This window comes from Rosa rugosa, chromosome 5 (genome assembly GCF_958449725.1).
Source record: "Rosa rugosa chromosome 5, drRosRugo1.1, whole genome shotgun sequence".
Lineage (NCBI taxonomy): Eukaryota > Viridiplantae > Streptophyta > Magnoliopsida > Rosales > Rosaceae > Rosa > Rosa rugosa.
In genome coordinates, this window is record NC_084824.1 from 31,986,086 (window position 1) to 32,008,349 (window position 22,264).

At 38.6% G+C, this 22,264-nt stretch overlaps 2 protein-coding genes and 1 long non-coding RNA gene across 4 annotated transcripts; 1 reads left to right on the plus strand and 2 right to left on the minus strand.

The window, feature by feature from the left end:
- The first annotated feature begins 9,128 nt into the window (after positions 1-9,128).
- LOC133709331 (uncharacterized) lies at positions 9,129-13,669 on the plus strand. The gene is made up of 5 exons (XM_062135040.1): positions 9,129-10,140; positions 10,476-10,555; positions 11,049-11,160; positions 13,251-13,303; positions 13,416-13,669. The coding sequence occupies exons 1-5, from the start codon at positions 9,282-9,284 to the stop codon at positions 13,581-13,583; spliced, it is 1,272 nt and encodes a 423-aa protein (XP_061991024.1). The 5' UTR covers positions 9,129-9,281; the 3' UTR covers positions 13,584-13,669.
- A 139-nt stretch (positions 13,670-13,808) lies between these two features.
- LOC133709330 (putative disease resistance protein At1g50180) lies at positions 13,809-17,663 on the minus strand. Of its 2 annotated transcripts, none has more exons than XM_062135038.1 (3): positions 16,496-17,663; positions 14,220-15,970; positions 13,809-14,027 (listed from the first exon to the last, which is right to left on the minus strand). In XM_062135038.1, exons 1-2 carry the CDS (start codon positions 17,514-17,516, stop codon positions 14,220-14,222), a joined length of 2,772 nt encoding a protein of 923 aa, XP_061991022.1. In that variant the 5' UTR covers positions 17,517-17,663; the 3' UTR covers positions 13,809-14,027. The 2 variants fall into 2 exon arrangements, with proteins under 2 accessions (XP_061991022.1, XP_061991023.1); XM_062135039.1 differs by having other exon boundaries at positions 13,809-14,043.
- Positions 17,664-18,836: 1,173 nt separating this feature from the next.
- Positions 18,837-21,653, minus strand: LOC133712672 (uncharacterized). Its single transcript, XR_009847542.1, has 2 exons — positions 21,341-21,653; positions 18,837-19,553 (listed from the first exon to the last, which is right to left on the minus strand). It is a non-coding gene; the product is annotated as an uncharacterized LOC133712672 (long non-coding RNA).
- Positions 21,654-22,264: the final 611 nt, after the last annotated feature.

Consider the following 22,264-nt stretch of genomic DNA (forward strand, 5'->3'; position numbering starts at 1 on the left):
TCATCTAAGAAAATTTTAGCATCAAATATTCATTGTCGAAATTATTACGACAATCTATCCAAAAAAGAAATTATTGCGATCGACAACTCTACAATATAAGTTCATTCCTCTCTCTTTATGCCTACTGACCCATCATCAAGATTCATTTTCCATTTTCAAATATATTGATAATGTCAGATAATAATCAACACCAACTTATTATTACAAGAAAATAATCAACACTTGCACAGAGAAATTGTATATCTCAAAATAATGATTAAATATCAATTGTCAAATTACAATTCAATATCAACCAATGAACCAATTCAAGCATTATATAAGAGTATCTATAACAACGTTGCAATACATACAATGTCGTTACTTGAGAAGAATATCCAAATTTAAGAAATATTGATCTAATTAAGAAGAGTAATGTGTAATGTTTGGCATCCCTAACTTTGGCAACCCAAATGCGCACTGTTTTATTGTCTTGTTGCCTTTTTTCAAGAAGCCTTGCATCATTTGAAGCTCTGTTTGTGCAAGCTTAACCTGATCCCTAATCCTACAGAAGCGCTTTGCTTCCTCAATGATAAAGTCTCCGAGCCTTCCGACCACAATGGAAACAACAGCCTCAGCCATATAGACTTCTTTTATGATCGAAGCCAGAAAGAGAAAAGAGCCAAACCAGCTTTTGTGGATTGATGAGATCATGTTACCATTGGAGATCTCTTCATCTATGTTTGAAAACCAATTCTTCTTGATCAAGAATATAACAGCTATTATATCCTTTTAAATTATTTACATTAATTGTATCAATTAGCTGAACTTTGTCAAATGCTGTTAAGATGCTTGGTTTCCACTTCAAACACCATTATCTATGGGTGCAATTAAGCTTGCTGATCTGATTCAACCAAGACATAGCAGCTTGCTAGCTTTGACGTATCACAGTGGCCACATGGCAGACAACTTTAGGTTTAGGTAAGTCCTCAACTATAAGAGCCACAGATTTCATTCATCATCATCATCTTCTTCTTCTTAGTTCTTACTACTATTTTTCTGCTACTTGTTAATTGTTATAAATTCTTTAGTCACAGTTATAGATAAAGAAGATAGAAAAACACTTGTCGTTTGTGAAGAGAATCTGGAGAAGAATAACGTTATAAATGAGGTCCATGTTGAACAAAATTATGTGTGTGTGTGTGTCAGGTCCTTACTTGAGCATACTAAAACTTTCCGCATTCTAGAGTCGGGCAAAATAAATCTTTTAATTGACCTCAAAATTAATAACAAGTCAAACCAAATCAAATAGAAATTTAATACATAAGAAGTGATGAAATTGCTTGTTACAAAAGAGAGCTAAATAGGTCAGTGCACATCGTGGAACACTGGAACTACACTATATGTCACCTACGATTCTCCACTCTACTACGAGTTTACTGCTATTACCCCTATTTGGAGTTGCTACTGACCACATTGATGTTCAACATTTTCTTCTGATCTTGAATAATTCGGGATGGCCAGACTCTGTTTGTAGCCAGTGCACTGCCTTTGGTAGCTTGGTCAGGGATGGGGTGAATGATTCACCCTGGATTACAATAAGCATCTAGAATTCTAGAAATAATGAATTGCATTCGGATTGTAGTTGCGAACCTCTTCTCAACAAGAATGAATTGCATTCAGATTATATTCCTTGAATAATGTAACTTTAAATGTGTCATTGAACCTGCAGGTTCTCGTCTATGACTTGCGTTCATCACATCTTATACAGGTTAAGGATCCCATGTGAGTAAATATATCTCCTAATTAAAGCAGTTTTTCCTGGTACGGTCCAGGGGCTCCCCCCACTTTACTGATTGTTGAAGACCCTGTCATTGTTTTATAGATATGACAGCCCGATATAGACATTAAGTGGCATCAAATTCTTAATTCTGAACGACCAAAGTTAATTACCACTGACAATCACGTTGTTATATTATGGGACCCTGACACGGTAACATAGTATACTTTTGGATATAATGAACAGTTATGGAATATTGTGTAGTATACATAAGCAAGTTGATTTTCCATTGTTTGCAGGGAGAAGGAATGACAAGCATTGAGGCCACGGCTGGAGGAATAAATGATATATGTACCTTCCCTGGTAGTGGACTGATGTTGCTGGCTCTGGATTGCAGTAAGATACCATCGTATTTCAAACCTGATGACAGGATCCGCCCCGAATTTCACCATGAAATCCAATGTGGCTTTGTGGGGTCCATTTTAGGAATAACTCTATCAACAATTCGGCAGAGTCACCTCTAAAATAGACTACCCAAAACCTGTAGAAACACATTTACACTTCTAATAAGCCATCCTTATTCTTCTGGAGTCGCCCTGCTCCCCAAATCACAACAACTCCACAATTAACAACTGAAATACGAACCATACAACATAAACCAAATACACAAGTGCAACTCCCAAACTTTACAACATTTGTCCCACAGGTTATCAGAGCAATCTAAAAGAGAAAAAGAATTCATAATACAAGTAGGTTCAACGATTAACCTACAATATGAAAACAACAACAGCAGATGCTATGTCTCGAATCCTACTATGCCGAACCAGCTACTCTGCAGACTGGGCAAAAGAAACCGAAGGGCCCAGGGGAAAAGTACATAAAACGTTAGCGTGAGTGGACAAAAATAAGTAATTGTAAAACAAAAGGAGTTTATACTTTCCCACGTTTATTTCTTTAAAAACCTGATGCATGCAACAATTAAGGAAAACAAACTGACTGATTCAGCTCAAGAAAAACCGACTAGCCCCACTAGTCACAAACAACCAAGTAAAAAGATTAAAACTCTGATACACAAGAAAATAAGACCAGCCCCGCTGGTTAAACAAGATCGAACTAGTCCCACTAGTCAAGTAACAGAAGGATATGGGGAAGAAAAATATCACCATGCAATGAAGGGAGCCTCCCAGGCTCTATGCTCAAACTCACCCACAAACACATAGTAAGCAGGGAGGAGTACTAATAACGCTCGACTACACCCACGTGAGGAGCAGAACTAAATAAATCGACCCATGGTGAAGAAAAATCATTCGAAAACAGTAAATCCATAAATCCATAAAGCTTCCCCAAATTCCGCAAATGAAAACACGAGTACGATTCCCAACCGTACTCGGAAAATCTCAAGATAAACAAATAAATCACGACGTGTCCCACACGCCAAAAGAATGCTCATAAATCCGTCAACAAAACGTAAGTCGAAAATAATAATTATAAATCGGAGATAAATCATCGGAACTCAAGATCACACAAAATAGTAATACAAAATCCACTTCTGCAAATGTAACCGAAATGAATCATAATCGAACTCCGAAAATCATCATTGAAAATGAAAATCATGAAATAACCCAAAGTCAATTTCCGAACTCAATATATGCTCAAGTTATAATATAATGGTAAATACTTAAGTCAATAATTCGAGAAAAATAACCGCATGCATCATTGTTTAAAACAAAAGTCCACTCACAGTATACGGCTAACGTGGTACCTAAGCGTAAGGATCCTCGTCGAGCGATGAGTCAGTACCTCGTCCTGTACACAATTGTATTCCGTAAACAACAATTCGACAAATAAACACGATTCTATAATGAATCCCGAAAACTCCACGTAAACCAACATCTCCATTTCTTTCCGGATTCAAGCCAAACTTCACTACTAATATCAATCCGTCGATTAAAGTATTCCATATCGGAAACAAGGGAAATCCGAAGGTCGGATTCCCACAAATCGACATCCGAAACTCCAAACTTCGGAAATTCACAATCAATGTCAAGGTTCTCCAAAATTCACCAAAATCACATATTCAACCTCTATAACAAATATAGAATTTAACTAGCAAAAATAATCGAAATTAAAAAGCTGCCCTACGCGCCACCACTGTGGGCGGTGCCACCGCCACCAGCTCCAACGGCCACCAAATTTTGACAGCAGCTTCGTCTCAACCATACGAACAACTTTCTCAACTACAACAAATCCAGAAAACGACTAGAAGTACCTCAACAATTAAGGAGAAGCTTGAACCCGATTCGTGAATAGTGACCCATAGCTTCCAGCCGTCAGTTCTTCCTCTAAGTTTTGATTCCCGGCAAACGCTTTGGGGAGGATGATCTACGTCTCAAGCCGCTTCTGATCGGACAAGTTTGGCCGGTTTTGGTGGCCGGAATCTGGAGAACGGGGCGTTGACCGAAATTGGCCTCGTGAGGTTCCCCGCCTTGTTCCTTCGTTTTCCGGCCTCGATGCCGTGATCCACCACCGTAGGGGGGTTGGGTAGGAGTAGAGGAGTCGAACGGTGCTAGTCGTTCGTCCCCAGGTGGCCGGAAGAGAGAGATGGCCGAAGTTGCAGAGGAGAGAGAGAGAGCTCGGGGAGGGGAGAGAGAGAGAGAGAGCGCGGGGGGGGGGGGGGGGGAGAGAGAGAGTTTTACCCGGCCACAGTAGAGAGTTTTACCCGGCCACAGTAAAAATTTAAATATATACTATCTACCATCTATAGTAACTTTCGTATTTCGCTTATAACTTCCGCATACGAACTCCATTTTTGTGAGCCCCGGAAAAATGTCTCGAGCTAGTAGAGATTGTACGAGAAATTATTTTACGATCTCGATAAACGTCAAGGTGCTCGAAGGTATTTTCAAAAATTTTCGTGAGGTGAAATCCTCAATCTAAGAGTTAGATAATAAAGTACACGACACGACAAGTTCGTGAGAATTTTCGGGAGATTTTTCAGATACCCGAGCTATTTATCTTGATTTTTCAAAGTTATGGGAATTTAGAGGATTATTTAGAGAAAAGAAATTTTCTGCGGTGCGATCTCAACTGTTCATCCAACCACCGCTTCATCTTGACCGTCTATTAATCCTGAAGTTCAGGCTATAAATAGCCTTGGAGGGATCAAACGATCCAGATTATTCTAGCAGCCTCGAGCTCTCTCGGCCCGAGAGAGAGAAGCTTGGCTACCTGCAACTAGGTCCGACCACTGCTCCTCCGTCCGGCCACCTCTGGCCGGCGCATGGCCATCGATCTCTTCCTCTCGTCGTCGCCGTCACGTTTCCGGTCTCCGTTTGTTCAATCGTCGGCTGTGGAGGGGAAATCGACGGTGAAAAGCTTGAAGCTTTTCCGGCGAGTTCTGCAATTTCAGGCGGCTACGGCCACCGTCTGGGCTGCTTGTGGTATGAAACCTCACATCCTCGTCATACGTTACACTCTAGTGTAATTAGATTTTCGATTAGATCAAGTTTTGACAAACTGGTTTCTGGGTTTGTTTTTTTTTTTTTTTTGGTAAACAGATTTTTACCAAATATACTTCATACTTCTTTGGTATTGTAACTTCTTTGGTATTGTAACTCGAGAAGTTTTTGTTTCTCCAAACCTATAATAATAATTTATCACAATGTGTTTACAAGTTTACTAATGCATGTTTTGTACTTCAATAGACAATAATCTATAATTCCATACTCCATAGTCCATATAATTCGATTATAATCTAATAGTCCATCAAGTTCTAGCATCAAGTCATCAACATATGAAATGGTCAAAAAATATAGAGTCCAAAGTTTATAACAGTCCATCATTACATCAACACTAAGTCACTAACCTCACAAATTAAAAATGTGTAAGTTCACTAAAAGATTAAACATCACAAAAAGAATGAACCAACATCTACATATGAAGGAGAGCAATGACATGATCTCAAGCTCGGAAAGATGAAGTCTTCAACTTTGGAGGTAACATTCCGCTCCGACTACTCCCCACTGCAACTCCCTCCCCACTATAGCTCCATATGGCATCTTAAGCATCTCTACATTAATATAAGAGAATAATAAAAAGAACAACATTAGAAAAGAAATACATACAATCATATATAACATAAATATTACAACTTCATTAACCCAAAAAACTTTAACTAAGAAAATAGAAACTATTACCTCTTTCCGCTTCTTCACACAACTCCATCTCCTCAATAGTAGACATATGATGTAGATACACATTTTCACTCCTAAGCCAATTTTGTGTACATATCAAGGCCTCCACCATTCTAGGACTTAGGGAGCTACGATATGGATCAATAATCCTCCCACTCGTGCTAAAGGAAGATTCCGAAGCTATGGTTGACACCGGAATAGCTAGAACATTCTTTGCAATGCGGGCCAATATAGGATATTTGCAAACTCCATTCACCCTCCACCAATTCAACAAGTCAAAGCCTTCACCATCTCCTTCAATAGGATCTCCAAGATATCTATCCACATCGTTGTTTACGATCTCGGCTTTCTTTGCTCTTCTCCTTTGCTCCTTCTCTTTCAATCTCTTTTCTAACTCCGTTACACCCTTACTTGAACTAGATATCCCATCACTTGATACTTGAGAACCACCAACCTCACCAACACCACTTTCCCTTCCCTCTTCCTCATACACCTTGTAAAGTTCATACAAGAGTTCCTTCACACTCTTTGTGTTAGCTTCCACATTTTCATCCACATCCCCATCATCAAGAATCTCAAAATAGTCAACAACTTTCTCAAGTTTATGACGTGGATCAAGAACAATAGCAATGAATAGATAGTGATTCAACTTATCAAAGCTACCCCAATACTTGAGAAACTTGTCTTGCATAGGTGATGCAATCTCAGACAAACATGGATTCTTTTGTTCTTGCAAGAGACCATAAATAGAGAGTATATCACCAAAAGTAGCGAGGGAGATGACGACGACCGACTGTGACAGAGGTCAGAGAGAGAGGGAGAGGCCGAGACTGGGGACTGAGGTCGAAGCGTGATCAAGACAGAGGTCAGAGAGAGAGGGAGAGGTCGAGACTCGGGGTCGGGGCTGAGTTCGAATCGCGATCGGGACAAATCTGAGAGTCTGAGACTGAGAGAGAGAGAGAGAGGAGTCGATAGTCTGAGTGAGAGAGTCGGAATGAGCGTTTTAGGTTTTTAGGGTTTTCGATACCACATATTCAAAACGACGTCGTTTCTGGGGGGGTTCCCGAAAACCGAACCGACCAGATTCGGTGCGGTGCGGTTTTTTGCTTTTCAGTGCAGTTTTTTTCTGCTTCGGTTAGGGTATCGGTGCGGTTTTTTTTGGTTTTCGGTTTCGCGAGCCCACCCCTACTTAGTAGTTTGGACACGCCCTGTGTGAAAGGGTAATAAGTCGAGAAGTAAAAATAACATATTGGGTGGCCTTAGTAAATTTCGGGTACGCTTAATATGTTTGAAATTAAGTCGTTGCTTGATTTACTTCGATGTAATGGTAATCGATCGATATCGTAGTTTCAATTAATTGTTCGGTAATTCGAGTTAATTATCAAGCCTGCCTCGATCGGTCAAACGTTGGTCAATGAATGGTCAAAAAGGTCAATCCTGGTCAAACCAGGAAATGGTAGTCAAACCCTGGTCAACTCCTAGTCAAACCAGGAAAAGTTGGTTGGATTTATTAATCGTTGAGATTTCGAAAGTTGTTTAATAGATTATTAACGATCGAAATGTCGGAACTTAGGACTCCAGTTACCCGAGGAACGGAAGGTTCGCGACTCTCAGACTCTCGGAGTATGTGAGAGGAAGCATCGGAATCCAGGTAGGGATTCAGGACTCTCCTCGGTTAGTGGTTTTCTTATATATTGCTGTTAAAATGATGCATGTTAAGTGGAATGATTTGGTTATGTTAAAGTGCAATGCATACTAACCAAATCGTGAGAAATGTGATGGCTTGAGAGCGAAAGGGGCACTGACTTCCTTGGGTTCGATTCCCTAAACCTCCGGAGGGTTAGCTATGCCGGTCGTCCGAGTATCCGCAATCACGGACTCGGTACGTGTGTGTAGCTAGGTAGTGGACGCTCTCGCTACGCTTACCTGGTGGTGAACAAATCAGGTTGTCAAAAACTAGGTGGTGAACAAAGCTCAGGTCTTTTGCACGAAAGGTTGGACCAATTAAGTAGTCAAAAACTAAGTGGTGAACAAAGCTCAAGTCTTTTGCATTGAAAGTTTGGATATTACAACTTACTAAACCAAGGCGGTAAGGTGAAAGAACTAACTTTTATTCACTATCACATCGAAAAGCACCTCCTGCAATAAAGATCAGTAAAATAGAGTTACAACTGAGAACAAACTCAACAAATGCATATATTTCAGAGAAATATAGAATGATACATTTAAGTTAGGCATTCAATGATTAAATCACCAACATGTAGAGAACTTAATGAGACAGAATAAAATACATGGAAACATAGGAAGATATGTCCTTGCACAAGGAAGAAATATTGCTTGTTAACTAATATAAACAAATTCAAGGAAAGAGCAATTCCAATCTTGAAAATAAAGTATAAAAATGAAACCTTACTTTTCTATATTGCATCCTTTTCTCAATATCAACAGTGATGAATTATCCTTCTCTCTCAATCCCTCTGACATTGTTACATTGTTTGCATACATAAAGAGCATAATAGAATCTTTGTTCAGGTAAGTACAGTAGCATAAGTAAATGCTAGCATGACAGACAAAGTAAATGTGCTCCATGAAGAAGGGGTGACCTTCTTATGAAAACATTTTTTTTTTTTTTCGAAGGCAACTTGGCCAAGAATGGAGAAACACTTTTCCAACATTGTCACCTCTCCAACCACTGCCATGTACTCCTATGATTTTAAGAAAAACATGTTCAGGCAAGGCTGATGTGCATCGTCATCCACTGATTTAGAGGCTTAATTAGCTCTTCCCTATTAATTCTTTATTTTATTTTTGTAAATATTATAATTTATACTTTTATTAATTCTTTATTTGTTTTTACAATTACAGGTGTACCCTCAATCCCCGGTTAGAACGATCCCTATTTACCATATACTAACGATGACATTTTTCAGGGTTAAATTGCGCGCTTACTTTTAGCGTATCATTAGTTCTTCCCTATCTATGCTTAACTTACGACCCATTATTTGGACACTGATGTAGCAAGTTAATGTGCACGTTGCAAGTGAGGAATCTCATGTTCAAATTGTATAAAAGATTCTAAATATGGGATTCTGGAAGCCATCTGATTGAGAGATAGATAGCCAAAGACGGCTCTTAGCTTCAATATAGAGGTCGTCCAATGTTATAACTACATCATTGAGGTTGGGTCATAAGGGTACCCATTGGAATTTCAAAAATTTCATTCAGCGGCTTCTGCTTCCAAAAGGGGGCCCTTTTGCCTGCTTCCGCTTTTCCTTCTAAAAAGCCACGGCTTCTTAGCAGGCTGTTAGGGCTTTGCTTCATCATTTTCGACGATGATGGCTCTCCGACTGAGAACCAACCACCACCGAACCCTCACAAACCCATCATCTCTCATCCACCTCTTCTCCACTTCCTCCTCAGACCCATCCGACTCAACAGACCCAACTGAACCCAATCCCCAGTCCGACTCTTCCTCTCTCTCCAACTACTTCAGCGATGTCAAAGCCAGCCTCAGGCAACAGCAACAACACAGGAGCAGCAGACCCACTTCTCAGAACAACAACAACCCTTCTCTCTCCCGCCCTTCCAAGACCGCCTCCTTGGACGAAATCCGCAACAAGCTTGCGGAGTTTCGGCTTCGATCCATTGGGCCAAACCCCACTGCACCTCCACCTCCACCTCCACCTCCGAACCCCATTTCGTTTGAGAAGCTCTATAACAAAGACGTGAGCAGCCGCAAGATGGAGTTTCAGACGATTCGGGAGAGTCTGAAGCTTATAAAGCCCAATGCCGATGAGCAGAATGAGAGGAAGGGTGAGGGTTTGCCGAAGTTGAGGTTTCCGAAAAGTTTGGATATGAATCCCAGCCAGGATGCGGGTGTTAGGAAGGGACCACTTCCGAGTTCCTTTTACAAGGAGAAGGAGAGAAGCGGAGACAAGAGCTCGGATGCATTGAGGACCGAATTTGTGAAGATTTATAGCTATAAAGAGTTGGGGGAGAAGCTGAGCAAGTTGAGGCCAGAGGAGGGGAAGGAGTTTACATTGGGGGAGTTGAGTGAGAGGTTGGTCAAGTTGAGGATGATGGAAGAGAATGAGTCTGAGTCTCGGGTTGGGGGAGTGTATGTGGACTTCAAGCACAGCTTGGAGATCTTGAAGATATCTCAAGAAGAGGAGAAGAATAGGAAAAATTTGAGTGAGTAAGCCATTTTTTGCTGTTTTGATTGGGGTTGATGTTAAGTTTGATAGTTTATTTTTATACAAGTAGAATGGTTTGTTTTGTAAGGCTTAGAAATTGTATATCAGCAGAAACATAATCGTTCCCATACCCAATTCGGTTAATATTGACAATATCTTCTAGGTGTTTAAAGAAACTTGCCCCATTTCTAAGTTCTAGATCATGGCTAGAAACTTGGAGCTTGCTCCGTGGAGTAATTTACAGCTATAGCTCGAACAAATATTTCAATGTTGTGCTTTATTGAATTTATTTTGGGGTCCTCTGCAACTCATTGATTAATGTTGTTGTTTCAGGGCAGAGGCTTCGTATCATAGATATAGGTCAAACTCCTGAGTATATGATGAAACCCCCAAAGGAAGGCTTGGTTGAGAAGGCAAGTATAGTTCTTTTATCTTTTGCATTACCTGTGACTTTTCACAATATTCATAAATTGAATTTATCTTGGGGGAATTGCTCGCAATTACAACTTCAATGTAGAAAACTCATGAACATTAACAAGTTAAAGGAAGACATTTATTGATTTTTATAATATATTTGTTTTCTGTTTTTGACGATGTTGAATTGTTATAAATGCATGTGGAATGAATTTTCAGAATAGCTCTTTCTTAAGGTCCTGAGGTACTATCCTGATAGAAATGGAGACAGTCATTGATCATTATGTGTGTGTGTGTGTAAGTGGCACACAGTTGTGTTACTCTAGGTCTTCTTATGTTCGTAATGTATCCTATCTATTGTAAAGTGTCTGTTTGTAGAGAGTTTAATGTGCACTTGTATTGTTATAGTTCTCATATGAGGTATATTGTCAATGATGATCTATATTCAGCAGTTTGGTGCCTAATATGTGTTAAATACTATGTTGAATGCAGTATTTCCATCCAGATAACATGTCTTCTGCAGAAAAGCTGAAAATTGAGCTTGGCAAAGTTAGAGATGAATTTAAAATGTCAGAGTCAGATTGTGGTTCTGCACGAGTTCAAGGTATGGGTTTTGATATTGTATTTTACTACATCTTTTTTTTAGTCATAGAAGAAAGCATTTTTTGTATTCTCATTCTTACTATACAAGTGTAACTTTAATCTTTATCGATGGCACGCAATTCCTAATGTTTAAGAAGGCTTGCTTCCTCGTATCTCAATATTTTTAACATTTATCTATATGTACATCACTGTTAGTTCATACACTGTCATACTACTAGAGGAGGACAGAAAAGGTAATAGGTAAGTCTATGCAGAAAGATGTCTCAAACCTAATATGTGGTTGGCCACTGATTTTCATTTTTAAGTGCAGATTTGTATCTGGCTAGCTAGTTTCTTTGAATGGTGCATTCTCCCTTTATTTTGGATATAGGAAACTATTATGAGTTACACACCAAGAACTAAAAAAAAAATCTTCTAGGTAACCTTTATGAAGATGTTCTTCATCAAGAGAATGAACTCGGGGGGGGGGGGGGGGGGGGACTAAGAAAAAACAGAAAGATATGACAAATGCTTGAATTTTTGACTTGATAAGAAATGAAGCTTGAAAAGTTCGGGAGATAAGCTTTGTGGTTTGTGGTTCCACAAGGGTGTTTGAATTTTACAGTGGCTACATAACTGTTAAGGGCTCACACCAGTCCTTTTCGTGGAGGGCTGTTTGGTGTGCTAAAGTACTGCTTAAGGTGGCTTTCTTTGCTTGGTCTTTGGCATGAGGTAGGACCTCACTTTCCAAAATTTTAGGAAGAGTGGCATCATCTTAATTAGCAGTTGTTTTATGTGCAAAAATATCAAGGATTACTACCTTTTGTAATAGTGCAGGTGGCTTTAGAGTTCTGGTGTTCTTTCCTCTTTTATTCTTCTCTCTTTTTTGAGGTTCAGTTGGTTACATCTGGTGCAGTGAAGAATTTCTTTTGTTAAAGATTCAGTGAAGGATTTCCTTTGGGCCCGAAGGGGATATAGAGTATAGAGTTGATACAGAGTCTCGTGATTCATGGCAAAGGAATCCCTTGAGTATATATGGAGGGAAAGAAAGCAACAACTGATGTTTTGAGAATATGGTCCCAGTTAGAGACTTTAAACACTTCAAGCACTGCACACACATTCTTTTTGCTTTTTTTTATTTTTTTTATCATAGAAACCTCTAGATTCACAACAACCTTAGACTGTAGTTTTATAGGACTTAGTGTTGTGTCTCAATTGAGTTTGTTCATCTTTCTTTGGTTGTGAATAAGATTCTTTTGCTTATGAGAAAGGGGAGGAAGAGAACAAGGTGAAATTGGTATTTGGTTGCTGGTTAGAGTACAAATTCTTGTATTTTGGACAGCAGCTACAACATTGATGTGATATTAGCATGTAGGAATTACTGGGAGGGAAAGGGCATTAAAATATGATGATGTTACTCATGTTAGGCTTTTTGTTCATGTAACTAGAGGGAGAGGTTGTAATTGCAATTCAGAATGGAAATACGATGTGTTATTGTGTATACAGTGACCCAAGAATAGTACTTCATTTTCATTTATAAGTTCAATCACAAAATGATCATCAATTGTGTTAAGGGTCGTATTGTGGGAATGGTAGGTTACAGTAGCATTTAATGAAGCTTAGGCGGCTGCAAATGAGAAAGGATAAATTAGTAGAAAATTATTGGAACCTCTCTAAGGCCTTGTAGGAGTCTGACTATAGCTTTGATCTCATCATTTAAGAAGAGCATGTGATGGCTTCTGTTGATGGGGAGTCCATCTGAATTCTTGAACTGGACTGAGTCAATTTTGAAGGGGTTGCCTGAGCATCAGGCCTTGTAGTTGGAGCCTCTGGACAGTAATCCACATCGATATGACACCTTAGTGTTCATAGGGTTGGGATGGCTGCTCGTAGTTCTTATGTTTATAATTTGAGGGTTGAATATGAACTTTTGGGTATAAAATTGCAGGGGAGGTCCCATAGAATTTCTTTTAGGAATAGCAAATTTCTTTTTCTTTTCCTGGCTGGGAAAAAATAATGATTTCAACTTTTCTGTAATTAGTACACAAATGGTATGTTTTCTACTTGTGATACTCGTGGAGGTTTGCTAACCCGTTTCTCTTCACTCCGCAGTGGCACAACTCACAACTAAGATCAAACATCTATCTTCAGTTTTACACAAAAAGGTGACAACCATTGATTTGCTTAAAATTTTGATTCATACTTAAAATAATATGTTTAGCATCTGATTCAGTAACAAGCTTCTGTGTCAGTAAAAAACTCTTATTTCTTTTGTAGGATAAGCATTCACTTAAGGGTCTTCAAGCAATGGTGCAGAGGAGAAAGAAGCTATTAAAGTATCTTCGAAGAACTGACTGGGACTCTTACTGCCTTGTTCTCTCCAAACTTGGTCTCCGGGACACGCCAGATGTCAAACAGGAGTACAAGAAACATTACAAGAATTAAAGCATTTGATTTTCTGTTTCTTCAATAATTACCTGTCTGGTTAACCATACATTCATAATTCTGGAAACAAATTTGAATTCTGAGCAGTACAGTGACTAAAAAGTGAAATACGTACACCTAATCAGAACCAGATATATAACAATTGGTACCGTCTTCACAAATGGAAAACACTCTAATGAAAGAAAGAAAAAAAGTAAGAAATCAGACTGACTGCAGCAAGTGTTCATAGATGTTTGTTTCTAGGGGGAGTTGAGATTATATATTCTGAACACTTTCTTGATCTGAAGATGAACGTGTTTTAACAATTGGCACTTTGGCAGATTAGATTGAATCTCCAAATTCAAAAAGGTCTGCATGATTTTGGATTGAATTGCAGATTTCTCCTTGTCCTGGGAATGGCCGTGAAATGGATGATCACCACTCCACGTATTTTTCTACTTGATCCTGGACATGAAAAGATCTGTAAGATAAATTAAGGAGCTGCTTGATTAAATGAATACATTTTGATACTACATATAACTAAAATATACAGGAATAGTAGAAATTGGCTCAGTAGAAGCAGGCAAAAAAGTGGTATAGCAGAACTAATGAAGTAATAGTAGTAGTGAAGCATGCAGGAAATAAAAATAAAGGTACCTAGTCGCACGCCTCTCCAAATACAAGCGAAGACACATGTTGGATTTTATAGAAATCCTCTCCTCCTTCCTGAAGCTTACTATAGAAGGTCCTAGGCATCCGCGTAATGCTCAACTTCTTGAGGCTGCTGTTGTATCTCAAGCCATCTGGAAATGTGGTCAATCCTCTACACCGCGAAATGTGCAATTGGCAGAGACTAGGCATGGCTCCTTCCTCCACAGTCCACCCATCTATTTCGTCCATGTAGCTCAGGGAGAGAAATTCAAGACGAAGAAAGCCTCCTTTGGAGAACACTAGTGTCTTGACATTGTCCTCAAACGTACCGGATTGGAGATAAAGATTTCTTAAGTTTGGCAGCTTCTCTAGTACTGACATTTGATTCTCCTTTAGAAAGCAACGACACAACCACAACTTGGTGAGATTTGGATAGCCCTGAAGGTCTTTTGGTAACTCTACAGTTGGACCATTCAAATCAAGCTTATATATGTTGTGACATTTTGAAACTATTTGGGAAACCTCTGCACAACTATGAATTCCAACTAAGTTGTGCACATATAGAGACCTGATGCGCTCAAGTGTGCTGCTTGTAGATGTTAATACCTTCTCCAGATTCTTCAAGGGGCTCGACACTTGCACAGCCAATTTTTTAAGATTGGTTAGTTCAGTAATATCATTCAAATGAGAATTGTCAACATGCAGTAAGGTCTGCAAATAGTGAAGAGTATCAAGCCGCAGTTTACCACTTGCACGGTAGTACAGGGGTAAATACAAGTGTCTCAGTTGTTCCATCTTCCATAGCACATTTGGAACAATATCTAATTGACGAAATCTAAGATCTAGAGTTTGCATGCTCTTCAAATTCCCTATGGACAATGGCAACCGTTTTATATGACAACGCCTTAGGCTCAGGAACCTGAGATGAACCATATTCCCAATGTCACTTGGCAACTCTACTTCTGTACTCATATTTTCAAACCTCAAAACTCTAAGCAATTTGAAGACCTTAAAAACTGATTGTACCAATCTTTGATTTCGTGGCATCCAGTTTCTTGGGGTAAAGTATAACAAGGACCTGAGGTGGCCATTTCTTTCATCTCTAGGGGGAACCAATCTGTCAGCCTTATCATCCAAATGGATTGCAAGTCTTCGAACTTTACTGATACTTACTGTAGAAGAAGCAGAAGGATACATTGCCTCTTTTTTATGCGAAAAGTTGACAATTTGAAGGAAGTTCTCCTCTTCTGTCTTTAACAAGCACAAGTCTCTCATAAGGTCATGGATGCGGCAAGTTTTAATCTTTCTAATTGAACCCCTTTCTCCAATTTGAACCACACATCTTTCCACTAACTCACTCAAGTAGCTGTACCCTATGTCTTCCAATGATCCAATGAAACTCTGTCCTTGTTGCCCCAAAGATATTAGACCTTCTGCCATCCATAATTGAGTCAATAGTTTCACTGGTATTTCAAAATCCTCAGGAAAGTGACCTAAATATAGAAAGCATGGTTTTAAATGGTATGGCAAGTCATCATAACTCAATGCCAAAACCCATGATGCACCTGCATATTCTTGTTCATGGCCTTTTCCTCTTCTTATGTATGCAAAAACATTCTTATGCACTGTATTCCACTCATCAATTGTGTCCTTTCTAGCTAGAAGTCCGGCAAGTGCACTGATGGCTAATGGCAAACCTGCACAATGCAGAAGCATCTTCTTTCCCAACTCTTTCATCTTTGAGTGGATTTCAGGATCTAAAAAATAATCAGAAAAATCAATAATAATTAGCAGCTCTCTTATATTCAAATAGAATATTCATCTAAGAAAATTTTAGCATCAAATATTCATTGTCGAAATTATTGCGACAACTCTACAATATAAGTTCATTCCTCTCGATCTCTTTATGCCTACTGACCCATCATCAAGATTCATTTTCCATTTTCAAATATATTGATAATGTCAAATAATAATGAACACCAACTTATTATTACAAGAAAATAATCAACACTTGCACATAGAAATTGTATATCTCAAAATGATGATTAAATATCAATTGTCAAATTACAATTCATCATTATCAACCAATGAACCAATTCAAGCATTATATAAGAGTACCTCTAACAACGTTACAATACATACAATGTTGCTACTATGAGGTATTCCTGAGAAGAATATCCAAATTTAAGAAGTATTGATCTAATTAAGAAGAGTAATGTGTAATATGTAACTTAGCATATGAACAAGAAAAGTGAAGTAAAATAGGGGGAGTGAGCACATACTTGTTTCCTCCCTTCCAAAAATAGCTATGATCTCAAACAATTGCCAACTTTCAGAGTCATTTAGTGGCCGAGGTTGGTGAAGAAACCCTTTTCTATCTGCGTGCAGAGCTACCGCTTTGTTGCGCGTAGTGAGTAATATTTTGCTCATAGTTTTCTCATGTGGAAATCCAGCTTTCAAAGAGTCCCATGTCTCTATACTCCAGATGTCATCAAGAACCACCAAACATGTCCTTTCTTGTAGAATAAGATAAAGCTTTTTGGCAATTTCATCCTCCCTCATTCTCGCAATTTCTTCTCGTTGCTCATTGGTGGCAGAAATGAGTTTAATCAAAATTCCTTCCCAGACTTCCCTTACTTGGAATCTGTGAGATATACACACCCAAGCAAAACAACTAAAATGGCGCCTAACTTCACTCTGATAATAAACCTGCTTTGCAAGAGTGGTCTTTCCCAAACCACCCATGCCCCAGATAGAAACAACTTTGTGGCAATTCTCATCCTTCACCAGATGAATAACCAATTCCTTTATGTTGTCTTGTAATCCAACAACATCACGTTCAATAATGTGAGAGTAAGTTCGCCTCAGTTGTTGCTGCCTCTGATACGAAGAGGTTGCACCATCTCTACTCTCCCTTATTTCTCTGATGTTGTAGGTCTGCAAACTCAACCTCAAGCTAGAGATTTTGGTAGTGATTTTCTCAATTTCTGCAACGATCTTGTGAACTCCCTTTCCTTTAATCAAGATACAAGCAAGCCTTCTCGTCTTGGAAGAGACTTTGAAGGAAAAAGTTTCGATAGCATCCTCCATATCATAAGCAGCATCCCTAACTTTGGCAACCCAAATGCGCACTGTTTCATCGTCTTGTTGCCTTTTATCTGCATCTTTCAAGAAGCCTTGCATCATTTGAAGCTCTGTTTGTGCAAGCTCAACCTGATCCCTAACTCTACAGAAGTGGTTCGCTTCCTGAATGATAAAGTCTGCGAGCCTTCCCACCACAATGGAAACAACAGCCTCAGCCATATAGACTTGTTTTATGATCGAAGCCTGAAAGAGAAAAGAGCCAAACCAGCTTTTGTGGATTGATGAGATCTTGTTACCAATGGAGATCTCTTCATCTATGTATGAAAACCAATTCTTGTGGTCAACTTTGTCTCCTCAATAATATAACAGCTATTATATCCTCTTAAAAGATTAACGTTAATTGTAGCAATTAGCTGAGCTTTGTCAAATGCTGTTAAGATGCTTGGTTTCCACTTCAAACACCCTTATCTATAGGTGCAATTAAGCTTGCTGATCTGACTCAACCACGACAAAGCTGCATGCTAGCCTTGACTTACCACAGTGGCCACATGGCCGACAACTACAAATTCAAGTTTAGATAAGTCCTAACTATAAGAGCCACAGATTTCATTCATCATCATCATCATCATCTTCTTACTTCTATTCTTCTGCTACCTGTTAGTTGTCATAAACTGTTGGACTATTCACTCCTTCATTTTACCTGTCAGTGCAAATGTTTTTCCTAAACTCTGACTCTCTGAGTTTGGTTTCTAATATTGAATTTCATCTTGGATCTAACATGTTTTGATTTACTTAGATGCTACTTTTGGGTGCTCATATGAGGTGTGTATTAACTTGGGGTTTGAATTAGGCTACAAATGGGGGTTTGTGTTTTTCAACATAATTTTTCAACTTGAGAAAAGAAAAAGTACTTCCTTCCCCACTTAATGTGTAGTTTGAAATGAGAGGCAGTGAAGCACGAATGAGATATTTTGATTGAGAAATAAGAATGCATGAGACTTGAAGCAAATTGTTTCTAATTGAACTTAATAAGTAAAGTGAAAACAATGAAACAAAAGCAAATTAGAAAGTTGAGAGTAGCTTAACTATAGCCACAATAATGAAATAAATAGCAGGAAATCTTGACTGAGAAAATCAGACAAGAAATCCATTCCGATTAAGAGGGTAGACTTTAGGCAGTAATGGCTGACTTTTGTATCTCGTTTCATATTTGACCTTTGTGGATTTGTATTCAATAAATATCCTCCAAGATGGAGAAAAAAATTGGAGAAGAGATATTACTTCCTCATATTTTCGACACCTACTATTAATGATACATTTAGTCACAGTTACAGAATAAAGAAAATATAAAAATACTTGTCATTTGTGAAGAGAATTTGGAGAAGAATCAAGTTATGAGGTTCTTCTTGAACAAAATTTAATGTGTGTGTGTGTGTGTGTGTGAGGTCCTTACTTGAGCATACTAGAACTTAAACTTTCCACATTCTAGAGTCGGGCAAAAGAAATCTTTTAATTGACCTCAAAATTAATAACAAGTCAAAACAAGCCAAATAGAAATTCAATACATAAGAAATGCAATTGCTGGTTGTTACAAAAAGAGAGCTAAACAGGTCAATGCAATTCGTGGAACTACACTATATGTACCTACGATTCTCCACTCTATTACTAGTTTACTGCTACCCCTATTTGGGGTTGCTACTGACCACATTGATGTTCAATGATAGTGAAGCAGTTTACCACCCACTCTGTTCTTATCTTGAATAATTCGGGATCATCAAACTCTGTTTGTTGCCAGTGCACTGCCTTTGCTAGCTTGGTCAAGGATGGGGTGAACCGAGTGAGATCCAATGCAGAGAAAACTTTTCTATTCACTAGTGGTATCCGAGTGGTCTGGGAGGGAGCACCACGGCTACTCTCTTCTCAAGCAACCCCCCCCCTACATCTTCAATGCCAACTTTGAAGGTCATGAGGGGATTCTCCCTTGATAGTTTTAAACACAAAAGCCTCAGCATTCTTCTTTTACCTCATCTTTTGCCACAATAACTGAGTAAATATTTTGGCCAAAAGTATGCAAAACACAAAAGTCAAACAAAAGTTCTAGATCAGACCGACTCCTTCTCATATGCAACTCTAATCATACAGTTCCATTCTTTCAACAAATAAAGGAATAAATAAGAAACAACTACGTACCTTGGAGCAGAAGTATTCCTCTCATTCGTGACAGGCATTCTGCCCTGCAAACACGGTTGTCCAAACCTATATGCTAGTTAGTGCCAAAAACTGCTCAATTAGAAAACTCTACCTGCTCTATTAGAAGATAGGCAGAGATAATAAAATAACAATGCAGCTTCGATGAAGAAGGCCGTCCTTGGAAGCAGATAGACGTATAACTAGCATGCAATATCAGTTCCTGGATTCTTAGACTTTGTGGCAGTAGGGAAACAGTATCAATATTCTGAGAAAAGCTTTAAATCTCAATACCGATGAGCTCTCCAGTATAGTACAAGGTTTCAAGAAGAAAAAGAAAAAAGAAACACACTATATATGTACAAGTTATAAAGGAATTGTATTTTTAAACCTCTATAAATCTCCTCCGCCACAATGCCTCTACCTTTCCATTTGAGACTCCGGCACAACGTGAAAGAGGTAATATCAATACCTCAAATGTTAGATGATTCCTCACAGATCATTCCAACAATATTAGAGGATATCTCCTATGCTCTTTTCACTGGTGATGGCCAAACAAATCTGGCTCCTACACTTCAAATGGTAATGGAACTTCCATAGCTAGTAGTAATGCTAAATTTATTTGGTTAGATATGAGCAAAGTACTAATGTATCTGTCAACTCATATAACAAAAAAGTCATGAAATGTTAAAAACTGGTCACAACCACAAAATGAAATTGTATTTTCAAATGAAGGATTAATACATTAAATACATAATACATCCCAGGTTATAAGAAATCCAGTAGTCTCAGATTTGCTTATTATACTGAGAAAGTCTGGTTCAAATATTCAAATCAACTTTTCAATGACTATATTAACAATGGGAACAAAGCGGGATTTACTTGAACAATAAATTAAACATAAATTCCGCAGTTGATGCATCTGCAAGGAAATCCCTCTCTACTGTTTCTTGAATATATCCCATAGCTCTTGATGTCTCAATCTGTTATACATGATTGCAGCCAAATTCCATATGTTTGAACATATGCAATTTGGCTGCAATCATGTATATCAGAGAACAACTTTTCTACTTCTTGTATGCTTACAGTATCCATTTATCAGTATATCACAACTGCAAACATTAACCATGGAGCCCTTGCTAATCATTCGATCAAAAACTTCATTAGCCTCATCCATTTCTCCTCGCAAACAGTAACCACCAATAGAGCAAAAACTTCTTTCGCCTCATCCATTTCTCCTCGCAAACAGTAACCATCTCCATCCACAGGCGAACTGTGAGCGAGGATATACAGTTCAATATCTCTTTGAATCATCATTTCAACCACACTTTTTGCTTCCACGGCCATCACCATTTCATTCAACAGCCTTGTAGCTTCTTTCCACTGGCCTAAGCTGCAAACCCCATGAATCAAAGAGGTGTAAGTAACAACGAGGTGTTACCCACCACGTCTCCAGCAATAGCTTTTTCGATGCCTCAACAACTAGTGCATTCTTACAAAGACTGTCAATGATGGTGCTATAGGCAACCATCTCTTCCTAAGTAATTGAATAGCTGCACTATTCTTTGTTAGAGCAGAGGCATCATGACCTATTCCGACGAGACCCATTTGTTTAAACAAAGAGATGACTACTACCGAACACTGTTTCAACTTAGAAACCTGAGCGAAGCGGACAGGCCAAGGCGGAGGACGCCTCTCAGGCATATCGTCCTCCTCAAGATTAGTGACTCTGGGTATTGGTGGGTCCCTCACAAGCTTCCCTATCTGGGTGTTGGTAGAGTTGCTGGGCTTTGAGGATTTAGATTGAAACAAGGCCAAGTAATTGTTGAACAAAGTAGAGTGAAGAAAGGGCATACCTCCTCTGCTACTGCAATAAGAATACCAAGGAGACATGTGCGCTGATCCTCAGCATCCCCGAGTCTCAATTCTCGAAATATATAGGAGGTTTATTCAGAGACGGCTGCAATGCTCTTCACTGTAATCTTATATAGGAGGTCAAAAACCCTAAATATATTTTTGGTCCTATAATTTGGTAAAATTTTAATTTGGCCCCTGTTAATATAACAATTACTCAACTACACTAGATTTTTTTTTTTTTTTTGGCCTTTTTTTATCCCCACGCCTATCTATTCCTGATGCTATGTACGAGAATTGAATTGTCACGTTGTGTTCCTGCAGTTAATTAGCCACATGCGGCTCAAGTATATAAGAATAGGTTACACCGTTACAAAGATGATTAAAAAATAGCTTTATTATGCCCTGTAAGTATTCCCATGTGAAAATCAAAAATTCAAAAATTAATCAAAGTCAAGGAACAAACTAAACTAATAGAATACAAAATTAGTAAATTCAGTTTAGTATCTCAAACTTTAAGGTTAAAATCAGTTTGGTCCTTTTTTTTTTTTTTTTTACTTTTTTTCTTTTTTTGTCATGTTGGTCCCTAAGCTTCTAAAATCGCATCACTCTCGTCCAAATTTTAAATTTGGCTCCGAACAAGACGTCACAGGCTGAGTTAGGGGCGACAGCATGACCCACAAAAAGAGCAAACTAGACATTTTAAAAAAAAAATGTGCAGTTTCTGGGAAGGACTACTAGTTGGCCAGTAACAAGTAAGAATGCCTTAGTTCTTTGATTCTTCGTCTTATATTGTCTATATGTATGCACTATTTGTTATGCATTTAGGTAATCACCCCCCTTCTTGCTGTTTAGTTTCTTGATTTGGTTAAATACTTCAGGTATCAAGATACCTGTTTTCGGCTCTTGTGTCTTGCTAGGATGTG